General features: G+C 40.5%; 2 protein-coding genes across 5 annotated transcripts in view; one reads left to right on the forward strand and one right to left on the reverse strand.

Annotated features, from left to right (window-relative positions):
• Window positions 1–14535, reverse strand: part of TMEM163 (transmembrane protein 163) — a 100999-nt gene extending 86464 nt beyond the window's left edge. Inside the window, exons 1-2 of one of the 2 annotated variants that reach the window (XM_074595025.1) lie at window positions 14058–14535; window positions 8819–8938 (exon numbers count right to left, since the gene is read on the reverse strand). In XM_074595025.1, the coding sequence (XP_074451126.1) occupies window positions 8819–8938; window positions 14058–14211 (274 nt within the window). In that variant the 5' untranslated portion in view covers window positions 14212–14535. The remainder of the gene's footprint in view (window positions 1–8818; window positions 8939–14057) is intronic. The other variant, XM_074595026.1, reaches the window with a different exon arrangement.
• Window positions 14536–15442: 907 nt separating this feature from the next.
• Window positions 15443–20540, forward strand: part of ACMSD (aminocarboxymuconate semialdehyde decarboxylase) — a 47237-nt gene continuing 42139 nt past the window's right edge. The window contains exons 1-4 of one of the 3 annotated variants that reach the window (XM_074595018.1): window positions 15443–15571; window positions 16424–16584; window positions 18838–18999; window positions 19759–19815. The gene's annotated coding sequence lies outside the window, so the exon portion shown is untranslated. Of the gene's footprint in view, window positions 15572–16423; window positions 16585–18837; window positions 19000–19758; window positions 19816–20540 lie in introns of those variants that run through there. The other 2 variants (XM_074595020.1, XM_074595022.1) reach the window with 2 other exon arrangements.

A 20540-nucleotide genomic window follows, 5' to 3' on the forward strand; every position in this document is an offset into this window, starting at 1 on the left:
TGCGCACCACTACAGTGAACAAGCACAGCTGTTTAACAGAGTATAATGGGGTTCTAGTACAGCGTATCACCTACAATGATAAATAATAATTTTTTCAAATTAAATAGTAGATTAATTTATCAAACTGCATTTTTCACAAGATCAGTATTAACTTGTCTTTTCTCAAAAAGTGTCATAGCATGTAACAAATAGGAGTATCTAGGACATAAGTTTAATGCTCTTGGTGGTGGTATTTTCAGAAACAGGTGTGTCCTTCAGTTAATACTGGGTTCTCAGCCTCAGAAGGGGCAGTGCCACCTATTCAAACAACATCACTCTCTGTTCTAATAGATTTTCTCTGCTACCACTCTGTATATAGCCACAGACTCTCAGATGGTCCCATTTCTCATCTAGCACTATCATTGCTTCACCAGTGTTGGCACGTGCGTCAGGCAACCAAAAGTATGTTTCACTGAAACATGGTATAGACCTGCTGGGAGTTATATTGCATTGTAAAGCAGCAGATATTATTTATGTGATTATTCCACTGTTAATAAGTTCCTCCTATAGTGGCAGGCATACCAAAACAAGATGAGTCAACTGCAAATAGAATTCTGTACTGAAAAAGCATTAAAATATAACAAACTTCACAAGGAGTAAGCACCAAGAAGTAAACAGCAAGCACTATCAACCTCCCCAGTAAAGCAAAAGTTATAAATGTTATTAAAATTAAGTCAGGTACAAGTTTACATTTTGTTGTTTACATTTTGTTGTCTGCTAGGTTAAAACACATGAGTATTTTACAATTTCTGGCAGAAGAAAATCTAAAGAAAGGAAAGCCGTGTTCTGATTTTCATCACTTTCACTGCTGCCTGAGGAGTTTTGTTTTAATTCAGTACTGCTTCACAGCCTCAAAAACTTCAAACAATAAAGTGATACTGTACAATGAATATTAAACATCCATTTTCTTTCATTATTCTTAATTTTCAGCTCCAGATACAAAGAATTACAAGTTCATCTCTGCCAATAAGCAAAGAAGCGCATTTTTAAATTGGGAGAGCAGAGAAAAAATTACCTCATGATCTATGAAAATCAAATTCTACTAGTATATCAGGTATGCATAAAGAAATCGGCTAACACATTCGTGCCTGTGCACAAGAGGTAAGCTTGCAACAGCTGAGGTACTACTTTGTGGAACTGATACTAGAGCGATTGATTGAAAATACATTTGACTTTTAAGACTGCAGTGATGTTCCTCCAAAGGACAGATGTCCATCCACTTACTCATGTGACATACCGAATAAAGCAAGAGCAGCAATTCAGACTTGTATTAGAGGATCATTTGAATTCAATTTTATACAGAAAAATACACACTTTTTTTATGGACAACAGTTAATACCAATTACATGCAATAAACCTAATATTCCTTTCTTTTCTAACTATTTTTGCCTACGTTTAGCCAAGATACAAAGTTTTCATCCACTACAGGGTAGGGATGGCTGTAGGGCACGTCATTCCCACACCACCCAATTACTTCCAAGTTGTGTGCCTATAATCCTCCCCATTAAGTTCTTCTTTGCCCATAAGCAAAATTCACCCCCTGTCTACATCTGTCTCTAATGGCACAGCATAACTCTCTCAGGGGTATGAGTAGGATCCATGACACCAGCCCAATTACTTAACACCGCCTAGTTATTTACCTTACTTATTTGTATATTGTACCTTGCAACACAACTGTATTGTCATAGCTGGAACCTCTGAATCATCAAACGCAAAGCTGCCTTTAATGGAATCCTAGTAGAGATCTGATGGCAAAACTGAAGACCAGATTTCAAATGTCTAAAATCTCTGGCTATAAAATGGGATGATCTTCTCTCATGAGAAGGGAATCAATACTTAGCACAAGGAACGATTAAATTCCAATTTTCTAATGCAAAAATACAACAGGCTCGTATGTTTTAAAAGTTAGCATTTAAATATAAACTCAGATGTTTTAATAAACTTCCACCAGTACAATAATTTTTTAAGTTGTTTACTGTTCAAATACATAGACAGAGACCATTATATAGCCTGTTCTGGATTTCACAGACTTCTATCATCATTTTGCCTGCCAACTAAGGAAAAGACTTCATGACGTGTGAAGCACTGCAGATTTTAGACCTCTACTTCTGTTCAACAGCTATCAGTCTTGAACTTGACATCCATATGCTATTTTCTCCTCCCAAGAAAGTCACTTACAGTTTTGTATGCCTAAAAAAAGACAGGCCCTTACTGGCCTCTCATTTCATTTTCAGTGAATGAAAATTGCATTTTGCTGTTGCTAAGTACAGACTGACCTATACAAAAGGCTATCTTTTTGCCAGTGCTGCACAGGCAATGGATTTTTTTTGTCCTTTAGATGTTATGTATAAAATGGTTAGGACCAAACTCTGTTTTATACCGTAGTGATGGAGCTATAACAAGGACAATAGGGTTGCACAGGTGTCACCAGTATCAGAACTTTACCGTGGGAATTTAAATTCTATATTTCATTAACACTTCTGTGAGACTACAGCCCTGAAGCATCTGTCTGTTTGTAACTGATGTAATTAAACACCCTGACAAATATGCAAAATGAGGGATCTTCATACTAACACACAGCAGTTCTATTCTGTATTTACTTGGGATTAAGGGTCTGCATGATATTGTGACCTGAAATGTAACTTTCTGAATAAATGTAATGTGCTCTACTGCAAAAAAACCCCACAAACCTCTCAGGTCTTTAGGAATGAGAAACGCAATTCTGTGTAGCTCCTCCAAGAGAAAACACAAAAACCAAGACTTTTCATGTGGTCAGTGATCCTGGAGAATTCTGTTTAGGTACCCAGCTGAGACACTCTAAAACAGGCCTGAATTCTGAATGACCATCATTTTTCTGAAGTTCAGTGACCTTTAAAGAATGTTGAATTGGATATCCAAACTAAAGAGCCTCAGAACCATAAACCTTCACCTATATTCTTTAATAGCAGTAGTAGTAGTATTATACAAAGCTGTGCCCAGGATATACTAAGTACTGTGCAAACATAAGGGAAAACTTGCATATATTTGATTTTTCAATGGATCGCTGGGAAAATGATATATTCATCAATAAATTAATATAGTCACTCCCCAAATCCCTTGTCCAAGTAGCATGCCTGAGATGAGGAGTGACAGATTACATCAATACATCCACATCCAAGCATCCAGAGGATAACACCTTCAACTGCTCAATGTCTGTCCCATATAACTCCATTTGCAGTGCACCAGAGTAGCATAATTGGGTAGGAGAATAAGCAGTTATGTCCTATAGCTAACCAAAATGAGATTTTATGGCTCAATTTAGTCATTCCAATGAAGAAAGTGGACCTGGATCCATACTTTCTAAGGCTTGTTGGCATTTGAATCTGTTAGAGAATCTGAAATGGGATGAAACTTTAATCTAAAAGCAAGCTCTACCCTGAAATTTTTAAGTGTATGGACCCTGCATTTCAAACAAAATGCCTCTCTAATCCCAGTATGTGGAAACTCACTTTAACAAGTTATTTTTCAGTAACTCATTTGGAAACACAAATGATTTTGTATACAAAATCAGAGTGTCAGTTTCTTTGTGTTTACTTGTAATATCTTATCTGTGGGCCAATAGCTAAGCCTATAAAGTACTCCCACTTACAGAATTGTATCTACTAAGTTTCCATCCAAGATACTATACAGATTAATAGAATTACAGAATCATTTAGGTTGAAAGACCTTTATCATCAAGCCCAACCATTTAGGTAGCACTGCCAAGTCCACCACTAAACCACGTCCCTCAGCACCACATCTACACATCTTTTAAATACCTCCAGGGATGGTGACTCCACCACTTCCCCGGGCAGCCTGTTACAATGCTTGACAACCCTTTCAGTGAAAATTTTTTTCCTAATATCCAATCTAAACCTCCCCTGGCACAGCTTGAGGCCATTTCCTCTTGTCCTCTCACTTGTCACTTGGTGGAAGAGACCAATCCCCACCTTCCTACAGCCTCCGTTCAGGCAGCTGTAGAGAGCAATAAGGCCTCCCCTCAGCCTCCTCTTCTCCAGGCTGAACAACCCCAGTTCCCTCAGGCGCTCCTCAGAAGACTTGTTCTCCACACCCCTCAGCAGCTTCACTGCCCGTCTCTGGACTCATTCCAGAATCAAAATGTCTTTTTTGTAGTGAGTGAAATTCTCCTTCTCAAAATAACAACGCATATTTACTACACCAGATACCAGGATAGGACCCCAAACCACGGACCTATTGGTTGCACTCAAGTTTTCAGTTATTTCTATGAAGTTAAACCCTTAAATATGTCCGTGGTGACTTAAACGGAGTGATCTCTAAAGAAACCATGAGGACAGATTTCATAACCTGCCTGCTATTTCCCCAGCATTTTGCTAATAGCCCAGCATCAACCCTTCCCATGATGAATGAGCGTACAGGGCCTACTCAGGCGTGCTCTGACCACACTGGGACGGGCTGTCTGCAAGTTCCATCTCAACGGCTGCCTCACGAAAGCCCTTTACAAAGCTTTACAAAGGCATACATTCTAGATTTTTACCCAATCTTTGACTACAAAAAGAGCTTTTAGTGCAGAATTTGGTCTATACATTGTTTTGATATATTGACATAACTACTCCATTCACCATGAAACTATTTTAGCTAATCAAGTCAGGAAGATGAATGAACAAACTACATTCTGTGAATCACAAGTCTACACTGGACAAGAAATACCAGATAGAATGAGAGTTTGTTTTCCGTTTTGACAATACTATCACAGATTAGCTGCTTGAGCAGAAATCACACTGTAATAGCAAAAGCTATATTTGCATACTTTTCAAAATTATGTTTTAGTAACATAAGTGTCAAGAAACTATGAATAATGGGTTTCAAAACACCAGAATTCCATTCCACTGTAACAGTCCCTTGTCCTCTATTATGACTCTGAAACTACTCAGTATGAACCTACAATACTGCAGCTACAGAAAGAAGTTATAGTTGTTATGAAATGATTTAGACTGCAGCCTTATACTACACACACATATGTTCCAAAAAATGTTCATATTATGTTGTCATTCTTTTCTTACATTATTATAAAGCAGAAACAAACAATTGTATTAAAATTATTATTCCAGTACATACTTGGGGTGCTGAGGAATACATTAATGTTCATTTTAGTAATTTTTATCATGCCCAGTCTCAGTTTATTACTATGTATTTATAAAAATGTAACTCCACTCTTGATAAGAATTCTACAAGCATACATATTTCACACAGCATTGAAATGAAAAGCGAAATGAACTTATTCCTCAGGCTTTGCTCAGCATCTGACCATTAAAGTATTGCACAAAACCACAAATGTCAGAATATGCATAACTGATTCTAAGTGAGCCTAACTTTCAGTTGCTAAAGATGATACCATAATACCATAGGGCTCCACTGACCTCAAGGATCTTAGAAATTTAATTCTCTGAAGATTTTACTGGCGCCTTGTACAACTATATGCTGGAAAGCAACACCTTCAACAGCATCCCATGCCAATGAGACCACAATCATTACCACAGAGTGCAGGAGCTGTATTTACAGACAGCAACTGAAGGTTCCAAATGTTCTTTTACAAGTTCAGCACTTCTGCAGTAAAATTCAGCATATTAAGTGCACAATACTAAGTGATCTGTTCTTACAGCTAAAGCAAAATCTGGTTTTGTGGTTTGTGTATGTCCTACTTCTCCATATTAGTGAATGAAAGATGACAATTTCATTTTCCCTTAAGCAGCCGTCCTGCTCTATATCCAGCCTACCCTAGTTTAGATTTCCAAGCCTAAAGAGACCAAATTCACTTTGATGTATACATCAGCATTTCACCTTCTGCATTCCAATATTTCGGGCCACAAAACAGCCCATCACAGAGAGAATACATACTATACACCTGTTATGTAGCAAATGTACAACGTATATAGGCATATCATAATTTGAATTTCTACACTTTTATAACACACTATACACAGGTTCTTTTTAATAGTAAGTCTAACACAGAGTTCAGACCAATGGATCTTACGCCTCATGTGCCATAGATCATTACCTAATAAAGAAACTACTTTATGCGTTCAGATCAAAGTAAGATTCATCAATCTCTTGCAATATAACCAAGCAAAAGTTCAGCTGGGGCATCATCATAATGATCAAAATCATCAAAATACCTCATACCTGTCAAGATAAACCATTCCAATTTACTCTAATGCTGGAAAAATATAGCTTTGGAAGTAGACTGACTAGTTTGAAAGGAAGGATGATTATCAAGCTGCAGCACTCAAGGGAGGGGGCAGACCATAAAAAAGGAAAGGAAGTCTAGTTACAAACACTGGGTTGGAAAAGGAGGCTCCTAAATCACTTCCCCACTCTCCAGGCAGACCACGCACACGTGTATCACTCCCCTTAGTATTTTTCTTATCCTCCATGTCCTTCATTTCTTCAACGACAGTTATCAACTAATGTCAGTTCCCTGGCCTGATATCTTTACATATTGTGTGCTGCTGCAAAAGCAGCACCATAAGATACACTTGCAAGAAAATATTTTGAAGCATATAAGAGGATAAAACAGAAATTTGCAGGAAGAATTTCTAGGGGAATCAGCAAGAGTAGGGAGAATACAGTCAGCGTAGCCTGACAATTAGCACAGCAGGTCCCCCATTTTTCACTGAAATGGAACATCAGGGCTGTATTGCTAACACTTTACTATTACAGACAAGAGGTAAAACAGAAATGGGATGCTTTAAATAGTAGGTGTTTGCAAAGAATTGGCAGTGTCAGACACCTCAAAGTGACAACTAGTCATTTATATCAAACAAGTGGCAAACTCTGGTCACCTGGCATGTCTCCCAAAACATGGATTTGGCTAGAAGAACCTGCTAAAAGGACAGCACAAAGGAAGAGAGCAGACAATAAGAGACGATAAACTGAGTAGAACTGCTGAAATTGCACAGTGGAGCAGTGTTTCTAGAAGAATGTATTTTCCTCAAAGATTAAAAAGTTATAATACTAAGCATATCAAAAGCCCTGGCAATGCTTTTGTGGCATGTAAGTTATCTGTCAACTGTCAATTAAGAGTTTGTCTATACCGATTTAATACTTATCTGTGTGCTGCTTCCTCTTTTGTTCTTTATAAATTTAGCCCCTTCAAACCACTAGGAAAAATACATTTCAAAGACACCTAACTAGTCCAGTACTAACAGCTGATTTCAGTAGTTCAATACCTATCCACTCCAGCTGAGTATGCAGTCATTGTATATCCAGGCAGGGACTACCTTCTCTGCTGTTTTTTTGTAGGCTTTCTAAACACTGCCAAAATGCCACAAATAAGGAAAACAGAAAACAAAAGCTTTCAGATAGCCTTACCCTTTAAGACCCTTTAAAAGAAATGGAGTGTTTTAGTTATCCATTTTATACTTATGTCTTGCAACTCTGACAAATGAAAATGTAAAATAAAATGAAGCCATTTCTCAATAGTCCCTAAAATCATATTGTTAATAGGTAACAAAATTATTCTATAACGTAGTACTTACTTTTATGTTGCTTCAGTAGCAAAGGCAGACTATTGCATTTTCATGAAGCAGAACAAACTGGAAACTCAGATGTCCTGCTTTCTTGTATACATTCAAATTCTTTACAGTGTTAGATTCTCCTTTTAAGTGTTCCTTCTCTTTGCTCTTCTTTTTGAATAAAGTTATTGTACCTGTGTTTCTATATAAATCGCTCCAAGTAGTGTACGTTGAGTTTTCAAAGACCATTTGGTCAGATTCTAATAATCTCTCCTGGGAGCTGACACCAACTTCCAGCAGCAGGTTGTACGCTGCAGATTAGAATAATAAAACACATGCTGCTGCAGCTTCAAAAAAAATGCAAGTCTGTCTTTATCAAGCTGAAGAATAATGTTTTGAGACATCTTAGATGTCTTGTCTCCTAGACAGAGCTTTCCTTTTGTTTATATAAACATGTAAATCCATCATTTCTGGTTTTTTCTTCTTTTAAACAGAGAATGCGCCATTGCAAAGATTCTGTTTCAGATTCCACATTTCTTTTTGTCCTTACAGTAATGCAGTGTTACCTAATTGACCAAGATAGAAAGCTGGTATTTTACAAATTTGCATTGAATTAAAATATATGTTTATTTACACAATGTAGTATTTTTTCCTGTTTTGAAGTAAAATAAATATATTTCATTTTTTCCATATAAAAGTGGTTCGGGTTTGGGTTTTTTTCAAATTCTTTGTGTAAAGGTAAACTAGACAAATGTCTTGAAACTTAAAGAAAAAACACTGGCTTAAAAAGAAACTGGTATTTCTCCTCCAGATTAGCATTGTGTTAGGGTCATCTGTCTGTGTAATAAAGATAAATTTTATATTTCTCCCTTAGAATTCACTATTCTTTATTATAGCATTCCCACTACAAATCCCAGGTGGATTAAGACTTGTCATATTTGACGTCTTTGGTTAAAGGCATCCACTGCATAATGATTTTTACACTATACTGTAAAATGAACAGTTCCACATGCATACATGCTAACAGGAATCAACGTCTCCTGTTTCTTTCTCTGACCTTCAACAACCCTATCCTCTGCAGAAAAAAAAACAGTTTTACTAATTTATAAGCACCATGCAGACGCAAGCAGTCTAGAGAGAAACCTCTTTAGCAGTTGTGAAGAAAAAAACATGAGAAAGCTTCCACAAAAGACAGAAATTCTGAGAGCCCAAAGAAAAGAAAAGAAAAAGGAAGAGGCATGAAGATTTAAAATATTCCCAATACTCACTGAAAGCAGCCACTGCAAGCGCCAGTGTGACAATAATGGAGACCCAGGAAACCCACAATGCCTTCTTTCTGTAGCTTTGAGCTTCATGAGGTTTTAGCCTTGTACTGCTTTCTAGCAAACCTGATAAGCAATAAGCAGAGAGGGTATGAACAATACATTGTTCCTTTTAAAAACACAGCTGTGCTAGCTCAGACCTAGATCACATATTTACATTCTGTATTACCTATAGAATCAATACAGAATCAAATCCTGCTCACATTATTAAGGTTAAGTGAATGAAGCCACCAGAAACACATGAGTAAGCAAGGAGAGCACACAGAAGTTTTGATTTCACATAGGAAGACCCACACATCAGTCACTTCAAAAAAGCACTGCAATTGTAGGGCAGTTACGGAAATTCACATCACTTAGGTTTTCCACCTGTACATCTACACAAGAAAGGGCTCGGTCCTATACTCACTCGGATCAAAACTCATTTCAGAACTTCAGGATCCTGAACATAATTAACATAGGAGAAAAACTTGTGCTCACCAGCCTCTGCAAAACAACCTACCGATGCACAGGAATTACGGCACATATTGAGCATAGAAGTAGAAGCAGATGTACTTTAAAATCAAAGCTATCACAGCTGAAAAAAAACTCTTGAAGCATTATGTCCTTCATGTGAGGCAAGAATACATCCCCATCTAGAACTAACTGAAGAACTAATTCTGTCCTTATTGCAAACAGCACAGAAGCCTGCTGAACACAAGGGAATGGGATTGCTTTCTCTTTTTTGATGCTTTCAATTTGTAGAAGTCTTTTCTCCATTCATCTTAAAACACAGTGAAGAATTCAGGTTAAAAATAAAGAAAACAACAACATTCTTTGGTTTTCATTCTCCCAGTCTGAGTCTTAAGTCACTTTTACAATGCATTCAGAATGTAATATGTTTGCCTTCCATATATCCCATCCACATTCTTTTGTGCTTAATACATGCATTTAATTTGAAACATACATTCTTTTTCACCAGCAAGTTCCGGCTCAAATCTGCTTAACTAGTGAGAATACCTGATGGTTTTTAACTTTCTTAATGAATTACTCCAAAACATGTGGGTGGTTCCTATTAGATGATGATCACTTTTCAGAGGGACTTGCCTGCACTGAATGCATTGACCTGCAGCACTGGCACAACCTTTCAGTAGCTGGTCTAATGTCTTAGACAAAGGGTTGGGAACAGGGGCTCTGTCAGACTCGGCAGCAGATTAAAACATAACAGCTGAAGCTGTTACTATCCTCACCTTCCCCGCTTTCCTCTCGGATGGCTATTACCACTTTCAAGGCAGGGACACTTGATCTAGTTATCGGTGTACTCCTGAACCCACACCATGTTTCACCAAGTTTATTAACGTTAACAGATAATAATTTCAACTGACTGTAATACACTGGCTGAAAACTGCAATGGTTTTTGAATCAATTCAGAAGTGAATCAGACATCCCTGCCTCAGGGGCAGCAATGTGTCAGCAGTGGGGCAGGCATCCAGGGGTGGCAACAATTTGAGCCACCAGATCTTATTGTGCCACTTGAAGTCTGTCAAAATTACTGGTTCTAATCCTAGCATAATTGGTGGGATTCATGCTGTCTTGGAAAGATTCTTCATGCTTTTTTCACCTCAATTACAATAAAGCAGAGTTTCTTTACGGTAGTTCAGAAAACCACTGTGAGAATTTCATGCTTGTACCATGTTTTTAGAAAATTTAAAATATTACCTCACTTTTGTGCTACACACTCGCCTCTTTATGAACGGAAAAGAATTTGAAAACTTGCAATGCAGGAGAATTACTAGGCCCTATATTGAAATGATAGCTGTTTCTTATTATGCGCATTCTTTGTCTATTTAATACATGAAAATACCAGATGACAATTCTGAAAGATTTGAGTCTTTTACCGATAGTACTGCACAGCTATTTCTCACATAGCCCACTTTAATTTGTGTGAAGAAATTTTTTTTTCCCCCCAATGTTTGGCCTATCTTCTGACACTACATATAACGATGCACAGTTTAATTGCTGTCTGATATGAGGTAATTTAACAACACATCTTGAAAGGACAGATTTCTACTAACATAACCATAGAGAAAACACATCTTCTCCCATTTTGTGTGTTCGCCCCTCCTGCCCCCTCCACAAACCAAGGATTTTAAATCACGGCCCAAATCTTGTTGAAACGTACAGCAAAGTAGGTTTTCTTAGTCAATTTTGATTATCAATATTTCAAACCTCAAATAAACATGGATCAGAATGACAGACATCCCCACCTGTTTCTTTCTTTAACGGCATCCTATAATTATGGCTACAGCTCACTATTACCTGGGAACTCCAACACACACAGTTGATACTTACAAATCAAGTATTCTAATTAAATTGAGAAATGAATAATAAGCCCCACAGCTAGTGCAGCACTGCTGATTATTATTCACATGTCAAGCACGTGTCCAGTATGACAGAGACTGCAATCCTTATAAAACTGAACCACTTCTGCTCTGTGTGTGTCTTTCTCGCTCTCTCTCAAAATGGCTGGCATATTCTAGCTGTCAGAGATGTGATCCCTTCCTTCCTAAAATAATTCAAATAATTTTTTTGTATTTACAGTTTTCATCATGGAGAAAGATCATATTATTCTTACAAGTGTCCTAAGGGACGGCACATCAAAATACGAACTCATTCACATGACTACCAAGCCCACAGCATAAAAATTATTTAGAAGCTCATTAATTTACACCCAACACCACAATTCACAAGGTAAACCTCCGTATTTTTTCCACTGTCTCTAAGAAAACAAGTTTTAAGCATACACAGGAGGCTGAAAGATAATCTTTCAGTATGACCTGCATTGCTACAAAAATAAAAGCTAGCATCTTCTGATAAAATTTCTCTGCCCTGAAATTAACACACTGAATAATTTTATTGCCACTAATTTATTTAACACATAGATATCCTTATGGTAAAGAAAAGATGATGAGCCGGTGAAATCCACTGGATTTTTACTTTATCTTTCAGTACCTTCATATATTAACAGATTTTCTTCACATAAAAAAAATCAGAAGGAGAAAAAACCTGCCTAACAGTTGCAGAACACAAGCTTGGCATATTTGTGAAGTGATTCTAGGATATTCTTTACCATATGCTGACTTACCAGAAGTACTTTTCTATTTGGCTAAGGGATCATTTTAAAATGTCAAGCTAGAATTTTTGTAAGAGATAAGGCTAATAGAAAAATTGTTCACCTAAGATGTTAATTTAAGGACCGCATCCACAAAATTATCACTGATTTTTGATACGGCTCTTAAAGAGCAAATATCTCGTTCCAAAATTTAGGGTTAGTTTTTATTTTTAGCAAACACGGAAGTATCATCTCTATAACTGGATCTGCTATGATTCATTGGAAAGGATCATAAGAAAAAGTACAATCTAAAAGGACAGACTGTAACAATTTCAGCAGGGACAACCTGCAAAAAGCATACCAGATTTTCCTCTACAATGCCTGGGAATTATCCTGGTAGATGGAATCAGTGACTATAGGAAAGGCTAAACGAAAGCTACTGCAAGGGCCATAAAAAGAGTGTGAAGGCAGAGAAGGAAATAAAATCAGCAGCTTTAGTCTCATCTCTCTCCTAGAAAGAGATATGGTTAGCTACAACAGACACCCTATTTTCGGAATTACCCTTAATACCAAAAGGGCCAGCTTTCATCTTTAGCTCTGTCATACTGGGCACAAATTAAAAAATTTCTGTAATCAAGCTTCCAAGTTTGAACCATAATCAAAATTCCCAATTCCCGTTATTTAAAAGAGAACTGAAGCCTCAAATTCCCTCAGTCATAATGTCTGTCCTCTGCCATCGGTGGTGACAGCAAGAGTACCCCTGGAAAAAAGGCTGTCCCCAGCCCCGACATGACTGAAACCTGCCAGAGACAATGGTGACTGCTCTTTGCCTTTACTCCTCTACTTCGTATCTAGGATTTATGAGCAAGCACGGGCATTTGGAAAGCTGGGGGAAGAACGGGAGATGCAATGGTAACGTGTAGGATGGGATGAAGACGGAGAACACAAAAGGGACTCCAGGATGCTGAAAGCAAAAAGAGAAAGGAAGAAAAAGCAACAGAGAGGCTAAGGAAAACCATGAAATAAAAATTCAGACAAATCGTGAGGAAGAGGAGTCTGGCAGCGTTAAAGACAGGGCAATGAGGAGGGTTAAAATGGCAGCTGCCTTTATGGGCAGCAGGTCAGCGAGCGCCTCACAGATGACCGAGAAAGGTGTGCTTCGTATTTGAGAGTAACACGGTTTGAAAGCAGGCACCTTTCCAGTCCTGCTCAGATATTTAGGCAAATAATACAAAACGAGTGATGCGCCAGGGGAAGGGAAACGAGGAGTCAGGTAAGAGCCCTGACCCCGCTGCCCAGCCGGGGTTGTGGCGGACCACGGCAGCCCCTACTCGGAAGGCTGCTGTCTCAAGCCCCGCCGGCAAGTAACCTCACCGGCCTCCCTCCCTCCTTCCCTCCCTTCAGCGGCGAGAAAACCTTCGGCACCGCCGGCCCCTCCCGGGAACCCCCAGGGCCCCCCGCCGCCACCTGCGCCCCTCGCCTGTGGGGCGGGAGCGGCGCCATGTGCCGCCGGCAGCCGTTCCCCCGCTAGGCCGGCAAGTTTCCGGGCGAGGTGGGAACAGCCACGAATAGAGTTTATAAAAAAATATTTTAAAGCTGTTGCGGGGTGCTGGCACGAGAACTAAAACGGGGAAAAGCTTCGAGGGCGGCGCGGGGAGGTGGGGGGGGGATGTTAAGCGAGTGCCGGCGGCGGGCTGAGGGGAGGCGGCGGGGGGCGCTGAGACGGCGGCAGGGCGGGAGCGGGGCCTGCAGGCCCGCTTGGGAGTCCGGGGGGGGTCGAGGGCAGAGCAGCGGGGGTCGAGAGGACAGCGGGGCGCTGAGAAGCGCGGCGGGCGGCTGCGGGCAGAGAGCTACTGGTGGGGGCAGTTAGGAGCCGGTGCGGGGCTGCCAGGGCTGACAGGAGAGGGGGCGGGAAGGGCTGCTGTGGCGGAATGAGGAGGAGAGCAGGGTTCCGGGAGAGCGAGGCGGGAGGGTGTTGTGGGGAAGGTGGAGGAGAAGCTGTCGGGGCCGGGTGTCCGGTGTTTCGAGTCGGAGGGGAGGTGATGGGGCATGCCAGAGGCGGGCAGCGTGCGGAGCGAGGGACGGACGGGCGCTCACCTCTGTCCTCCAGCCCCTCGCTGAACTGCCCGCTCTCCCCGATCCGCAGCTGCTCCTGCTGCTGCTCCCGAGGGGGCACCGGCGGGCTGGCCCCGGGGGGCTGCACGATGGCGGGGTCCGGAGTGGCGTCCAGGGGGGCAGCGGAGGGCTCCATGTCTTGCGGGGCGGCGGGAAGCGGCTGGCGACTGTGGCAGCGAAGCGAGGAGCGAGCGGAGCATCCAGCCCGGGTGCGAGCCCGGGGAGAAGGAGGAGACTCCGGCTCAGAGCATCAGGGAGACGGGGACAGGCAGCAAACAAACTCCTCCGGTTGCTCACCGCCAGCCGCTCCCCGCGGCCGCCTCATCACTAACCTCGCCGGCGGCGGAGGGGAGGGGTGGGCAGGTGGGAGAGCGGTGCCGCCTCCCCGCGCTGCCCTTCCCCTCCCCGCCCCGGGGAGCACCTCCGGCGGCGGGAGCGGCTCCTGGCCCCGCAGCGAGGCGGGGGGGAGCGGCAGCAGGGGCCGGGCGGCAGCTCGCCCCCGTGCGGAGCGGCCTGTGAGGGTGAGGAGAGGTGGGCGGGAAGGGCTCTGGTGAGTCGCTCTCGGGGAAGCTCCTCGTCCTCGAGAGCCCGCAGGCAACCTGCGAAAGGTGCGGCAGGACCTTGGGCTTGAGGTGCGTCTCCGGGGCCGGCCGAGGGAGCGGGAGACCTGTCAGGCTCCCCTCGCCATGGCGGGCTCTGCCTTCCTCCTCCTCCCTACCGACTCTTTCAGGGGGAAGAGTTGTCCAGTGGCTCGGAGCCCTGGTGCAGCAGAGCGAGAGGCGAATGCCTCACGCTGCTCCCGAGGGCAGCGGGTGCTGGCCCTGAGGTGCGAGGCCCCGGCCACCTCGCCTCCCCTCACACAGGTTAAACGCGGCCCTCCCCTTCGCCGGGGGATTTGGTCATTCTCCATCCACCCCTTTTTGAGGATCAGAGCTGAATCGACACACACACGCACCTCTCAGCCACCCCCAGCACTGATGTTTTGTTACGCCGACGGTTGGTTTTACCCGTGTTAGCCTAAAAACTGGCCTAGAGCATACAGCAGTCTCATGCTGAAGCATGAGATTAGAGCTGGAGACTTGCTGGCATTCAGGGCTGTTCTTGGTTCACTCACCTACTGGTCCTAGGCCTGCAGAAAAACATAGGGGAAAAAATGAAAACCTTAGGAGAACAGAAATGTAGAAAAACCCTGAAAATTTTACTCATAGATCTGTGCCAGAGCTGTTATCTTCTTCTCCGCTGGTTTCTAATGACTAGATAGAGAGGCGCAAATAAACAAAAGCGGTTTCTGTGCTAGCACAGTCTCACAATTGCGTGCTCACTAGCATGCAGATAAATACTGAAACTGTATTGTGTTTTGTCTTCAGTCTAGGAAAATATCAGAAGACAATCAGACATTGCAGCCTGGGTCCTCAGCTGATATATATGGATATAATCCCCATTTAAGTTATGTGAAGATCAAGTTGCCTTTCTCTTTTGACAAATAAGCAAATTTGGTGAGTATAGTAAGGCCAGTGGGAAATTAATATTTATGCTGCCATAGGGACATGATTTTATAAGCAGTCAGAATCTTGCTGATGTCAGCGTTAAAAAAAGTTTTGCAGTACTTTAGTAATACCTATTTGGGAATGGTTGGTGAAACAGTACTACCAAAGTCTCTTAATTCTAAACAATGCCTCTTAATGCTGTATGCTGATCTTTAAAATTTTTTCAGCTGTATTTTAAAGCATTAATTATTTGAAAAAGTAAATATAAGTAAATGTTAAGGTAAGTGACTTTAAAATATTGGTTTAGAAACTGGCATTCTGGCAGCCTTGTGGAATGAAGATGGCTGTTGTGGTGTGAGGGATTGGTGTTTGCTTTTTACCTAATCTTATGATTTCTTTCTGTATAGTCTGCCATACCTACAATATGAAATTTTTTTCCTCTTGCCTAAATTTCATCTTCACTCTTAGCTATCCTAGACTGTTAATGACATGTTAATGTCAACAGGTTCTCATGTGCATAAGATAATGCAAGTGAGTTCTTTTGAGGGAAGTGTTATTTCTGGAGTTCAGGCTGAATTGGGAGGGGTTGGAAACTAGTAACTCCATAAAACAAATATGGTTATTTTCTTTATGGGCTGTTTATTAAGCTCTGGTGATCTTGAACCTGTGAGATACGAGAGATTTGTATGTGTATGAGAGAGATGAATGAAAAGTAGAAAAGACTTACCTTTTGTTACTTGCCATAAATACTAGCTTTTCATGTCTCTCTGCCATTTAAAACGTATTTGTAATCCTTAAATGAGTAGAACCAGTTTTGTAACCTGGTCAGAGGCAAGGGATTGGGGCTAAATCACTTTTCAGGACCTGGCAGTGATATAGACGTCTTTGGTGAGTCAGTCTGGGGAGACACTGTCCCGTGCAGAGTGCATCCAGTAGCAAGCCATGAAGAGTCCCTTGAAATGGCTGCAACGGATATAACGCTCCCTACTGCAATCATTGCAGGATCCTTCCTCTCTAGGGAGGTAAGTCCATATCTTATCCATTCCAGTAGGAACTCTCTTTTTCCTTACATAAATGAAAAATCGACTAGTGACTCCCATTGAACACTACCTCCTTTCTGTAAGTCTCTCTAAGCTATTCTGGTATTCTTATAATTTCCAGAAATTAACCCAAGAGGGAAGTCCCTGGAGATTTCTAATTCCATGTCTTTAGAAGGAGGTGAAAGGGGTATATTTCCAAGTGATTTGGAGGAAAACAGGAACTAGGAACACCAAACCACAAGTTTTAAACTTTAATATGTTCCTTTTTCTTTTTTTTTTTTCAGTTGTTCTCAATTGCTGTTCTGACATAAAATTGTGTCTGGCAGGAGTTGCAGCTGTCTCCATTTATATAATGCTATAGTGTTCAGGCTTTGCAAGCTTCATATTCTTTGCTATAGTGTATTGTGGTTTCTTTTAAATGACTCTCTTCAGCGCTTTCTAGTAGGTCCTTGTGTGAGAAGGAATATACTCTGCATTTAGCAAATACAAATTCAAAACATTAAGCAGATCCACAATGAAGAGCTTTTCAGATCAGACCATTATTTATATAAGCTAGCTACTAAGAAGCAGAAAGACTGCCATATCATAGCAACTGGAAGCTGCTTTCCAGCATTGCCTCTTACTTCTCTTTACACTTCTTTCACCCAAAATATAGTCCATTGGATAAAGACATGGGGCTAGGGTTTTAAAGATGTGGATCATATTTTTCAGCCCTGTTGGACTTCTTGTGTAGGAAGCCTGTAGGCAAAGTCAATTAAGAGAAAAAGGCCTGACCCTGATAGCTGTATTATTATATGATTTTATTTCATGGCCCCTCTAACCTCCTTGGATATGAATAAGGAGAAGCCAAAATCAATTAAAAAAAAAAAAAAAAAAGCCACATCTCTGGCTTCAGTCACAGTAGATGTCATCCCATATTCTAAAGCTGGTGCAAGATTGATACACACTTGCAGAACTTTGTTCCCAGATGAAACTGCCTTTAATTTCCATAATATTTTGACTTCCAGAGAAAGGTGATTCTAAACAAGATGGAGGTCTCTTGCATCACAGCAACCAGCAACAATGAAGAGAACTTCTCTTGTTTTTGTCCATGTGGATTGCTTGTGGTCTGTTTTTGTCGTGGTTATTTGTGGTGGTTCTTTTCTTTCTTTCTGCCCTTCCTCCTTCCTTCTATTGAATAAATGAAAAATATCAATCAGATTTGAGATTCTTCCTCCAGGCCCACGCTAACTCTCAGCAATGCCAGAGAAAGAACTTCAATTATAGTTGACGAAAATTGGATTAGGTCCATCATTTTATTCTTTTCTAAGGTAGGCGTTTTCCTGAGGGAATAAGCAATCTCTTGCCAGTAGGTTGGCCTGCTGTCCTAAGTTACAGTCCCTTTGTTTCACTGAAACGTTATTCGCATACTACCATCAGCACCCATTACGGGGTGACAAAGAGTAGCACGGTGCAAAAAGGCAGAAAGGATGTGGTGCTATTGCATTATATAGAGTGAAAGAGAACCAGTGGGTGACAGTGGCAAAACACGTCCTGGTCTGTCAGTGAGATAGTGGTCACTATTATGAATGAAGAACATTTGTTACTCCTCTTCAGTCTGTGTGGAGTTGAAATAAATCTGTTTTCATTGTAAGGAAGTTTGGATATGTTATCATTGTATGTTCGTCATTCTGAAAATGAGAGTTGCATCTATTCTGGACTCTCTGTTTTTTCTTTTCTTTTTAGTGCTACTGACTGGAATGTTTTTACCTGAATTAGCAGAACACAGTGGTGCATTCGGTGGCTTCTAAGAAGGAACTTTGCTTGATTTCATTGATGTTAACTAGTCAATGTTACATATTGACCATCATCTTAAGTGCAGCACTTAATTTAAGAGCACTCTTGCGTATTTGGAAAGAGTTGGTCAGCTGGCCCAGTGATTGTTTTTTAGTATGTTTAAAGGCATAAAAGCAAGGTAATGATACTGTGGCCATTCACCATTTTGTTTGCAGGGCTGTATTTCATACACATACTAAACACAAAACTGACTTTTTCTGGCAACAAAGTACTATATTTGTCACTGACATTGTATTGTAGTATCAGGGAGTGCTAGTGTAAGACAGGATGGTTTATTAGTTTGGTCTATCAGACGTCTCATGTCTGACATTCCAAAGAAAATACTCACCAGTTACTTAATCAGTATGCCTTTCATGAAACTACAGCAGGAGGTAATAGCATCCCCATTCACTTTTACAGGAGCCACATCTGAAACAAAAACAAATACCAATCCAATTCTAAATGGACAGGCAGACATCGGTCCTGTAAAGGTCATCACTATAGATAATCTTCAGTGTTACTCCTCTAGGACCAAAGTCTGAGACTGATTTATCCTGATATTCCTAAAGGAAACACCTCCGAGTAAGTGTTTATTCTGTTTAAATGCTCTGATAGTTTCCACTACAGCTACCATTTTGTGCCTGTTGTGTGGATAAGATGATAAAATACTTCAGATCATTCTTGCCATTTAGAGACATCGACTCTGCTAAATGAATAGATGAAATTAAGTCTCTTTAGCGATGGAAGCCTTTAGATTCTGTATTTCACAGGCTTTTTTCATGAACCTCATCTTTTCTTTTAATAGTCCCTTAACCATCTTGTGCAATATTGCCTACTATAGTTTTCTTCTACAGATACAAATTAGGCTACATTTTGTACATCTTGTAGGATGTTTTTAAACTTGTATTTTATTTGCTGGCTTACTTGGTGGCATATAGGCAGAGGCAGATTCATATTTTGCTGTTGTTTTGTAGATGACCCATAGTCCCGCAGCATGTTTAGTGGTCAATAGGATGAGAAATTCTACACTGGTTCTTTTAACTTGGTCTAGTTACCTCTCAGCCTAGTATTAGTCACTGTATTTTTTAATCTAAAATAAAACAATAATGATGATGGCAGTACAACAATGCTACGTTAATTTTTAAACTGCAGAGCATGCCTAAATTATTACCCAATGTATGTAGGTAATTTACTGTTTTTCTCTTGCACTGGGTTAAGTAGAGTTTAAATTGAAATCATCTCTCTTCTTGGCATTTTTAGACTGAATATTAACTTAGGTCAAAAATAATCAGAATGTTATTTTGAAAAAAGAATATGATAATCCAATATCTTTCCCTTCAGGCTAGGAAAGAGTGCCTATAATGTGATTCCCAGAGAATACAGCATGTGGTAACCTTGGTAAGTAATTGATGACACCTCACATAAGCACCTACTCTTCCTCTATGTGATGTTGCAGGATCACATTTGCAAAAAATGCCAAAGGTAGCAAGAGCCACAAGCATTAATAAAGTCCATTATGTCAACAAAAGAGGAATAAAAATGTGGAATGCAAAATACCTCATCTTAAAGCGTGCAGAAGATCTTGAAAAAGACTTCACAGTGGTCATTGTCCATCTTGAACTATTTAAAAAGCTGTTTTTGAGTTGAAATTGACATATAAATATGGGAAACCAAACACTTACCCACAAAAACTAAACTTATGTTTTGTTCAGAAACATAATGGAGTCATGCAAGACTACATGCCTCTATTCCAAACAATGTTATTTCTTTATGTCACTGAAGATGTTTTGTTTCCAGTTTTTATGTAACTGAGTAAAACTGACTTATTTGACAGTGGCTTTATTTCATTGGTAATATTCACAAGTATTGAAGAGGAATGGAAAGGAAAATTAATTTAATTTTACTGGGGTAGGCTTCTTCTTTTGCTTTTTTTTTTTTTTTCCTGCTTCCCATGTTACGTGGAGAGATTTTTCTTCTTCCATTGAGACTCTAACTAATAGATGACAAGAGTATAAGCAGCTGAGATTTCATTTGCGCATCAAAGAAAAGAAAAAAAGAAAGCTAGGAAATTCCTAGGATGCAAAATTCAATATAATTTTGCAATAAACTTTTCCAATGACCTA

The sequence above is a fragment of the Larus michahellis genome, chromosome 7, assembly GCF_964199755.1.
Source record: "Larus michahellis chromosome 7, bLarMic1.1, whole genome shotgun sequence".
Lineage (NCBI taxonomy): Eukaryota > Metazoa > Chordata > Aves > Charadriiformes > Laridae > Larus > Larus michahellis.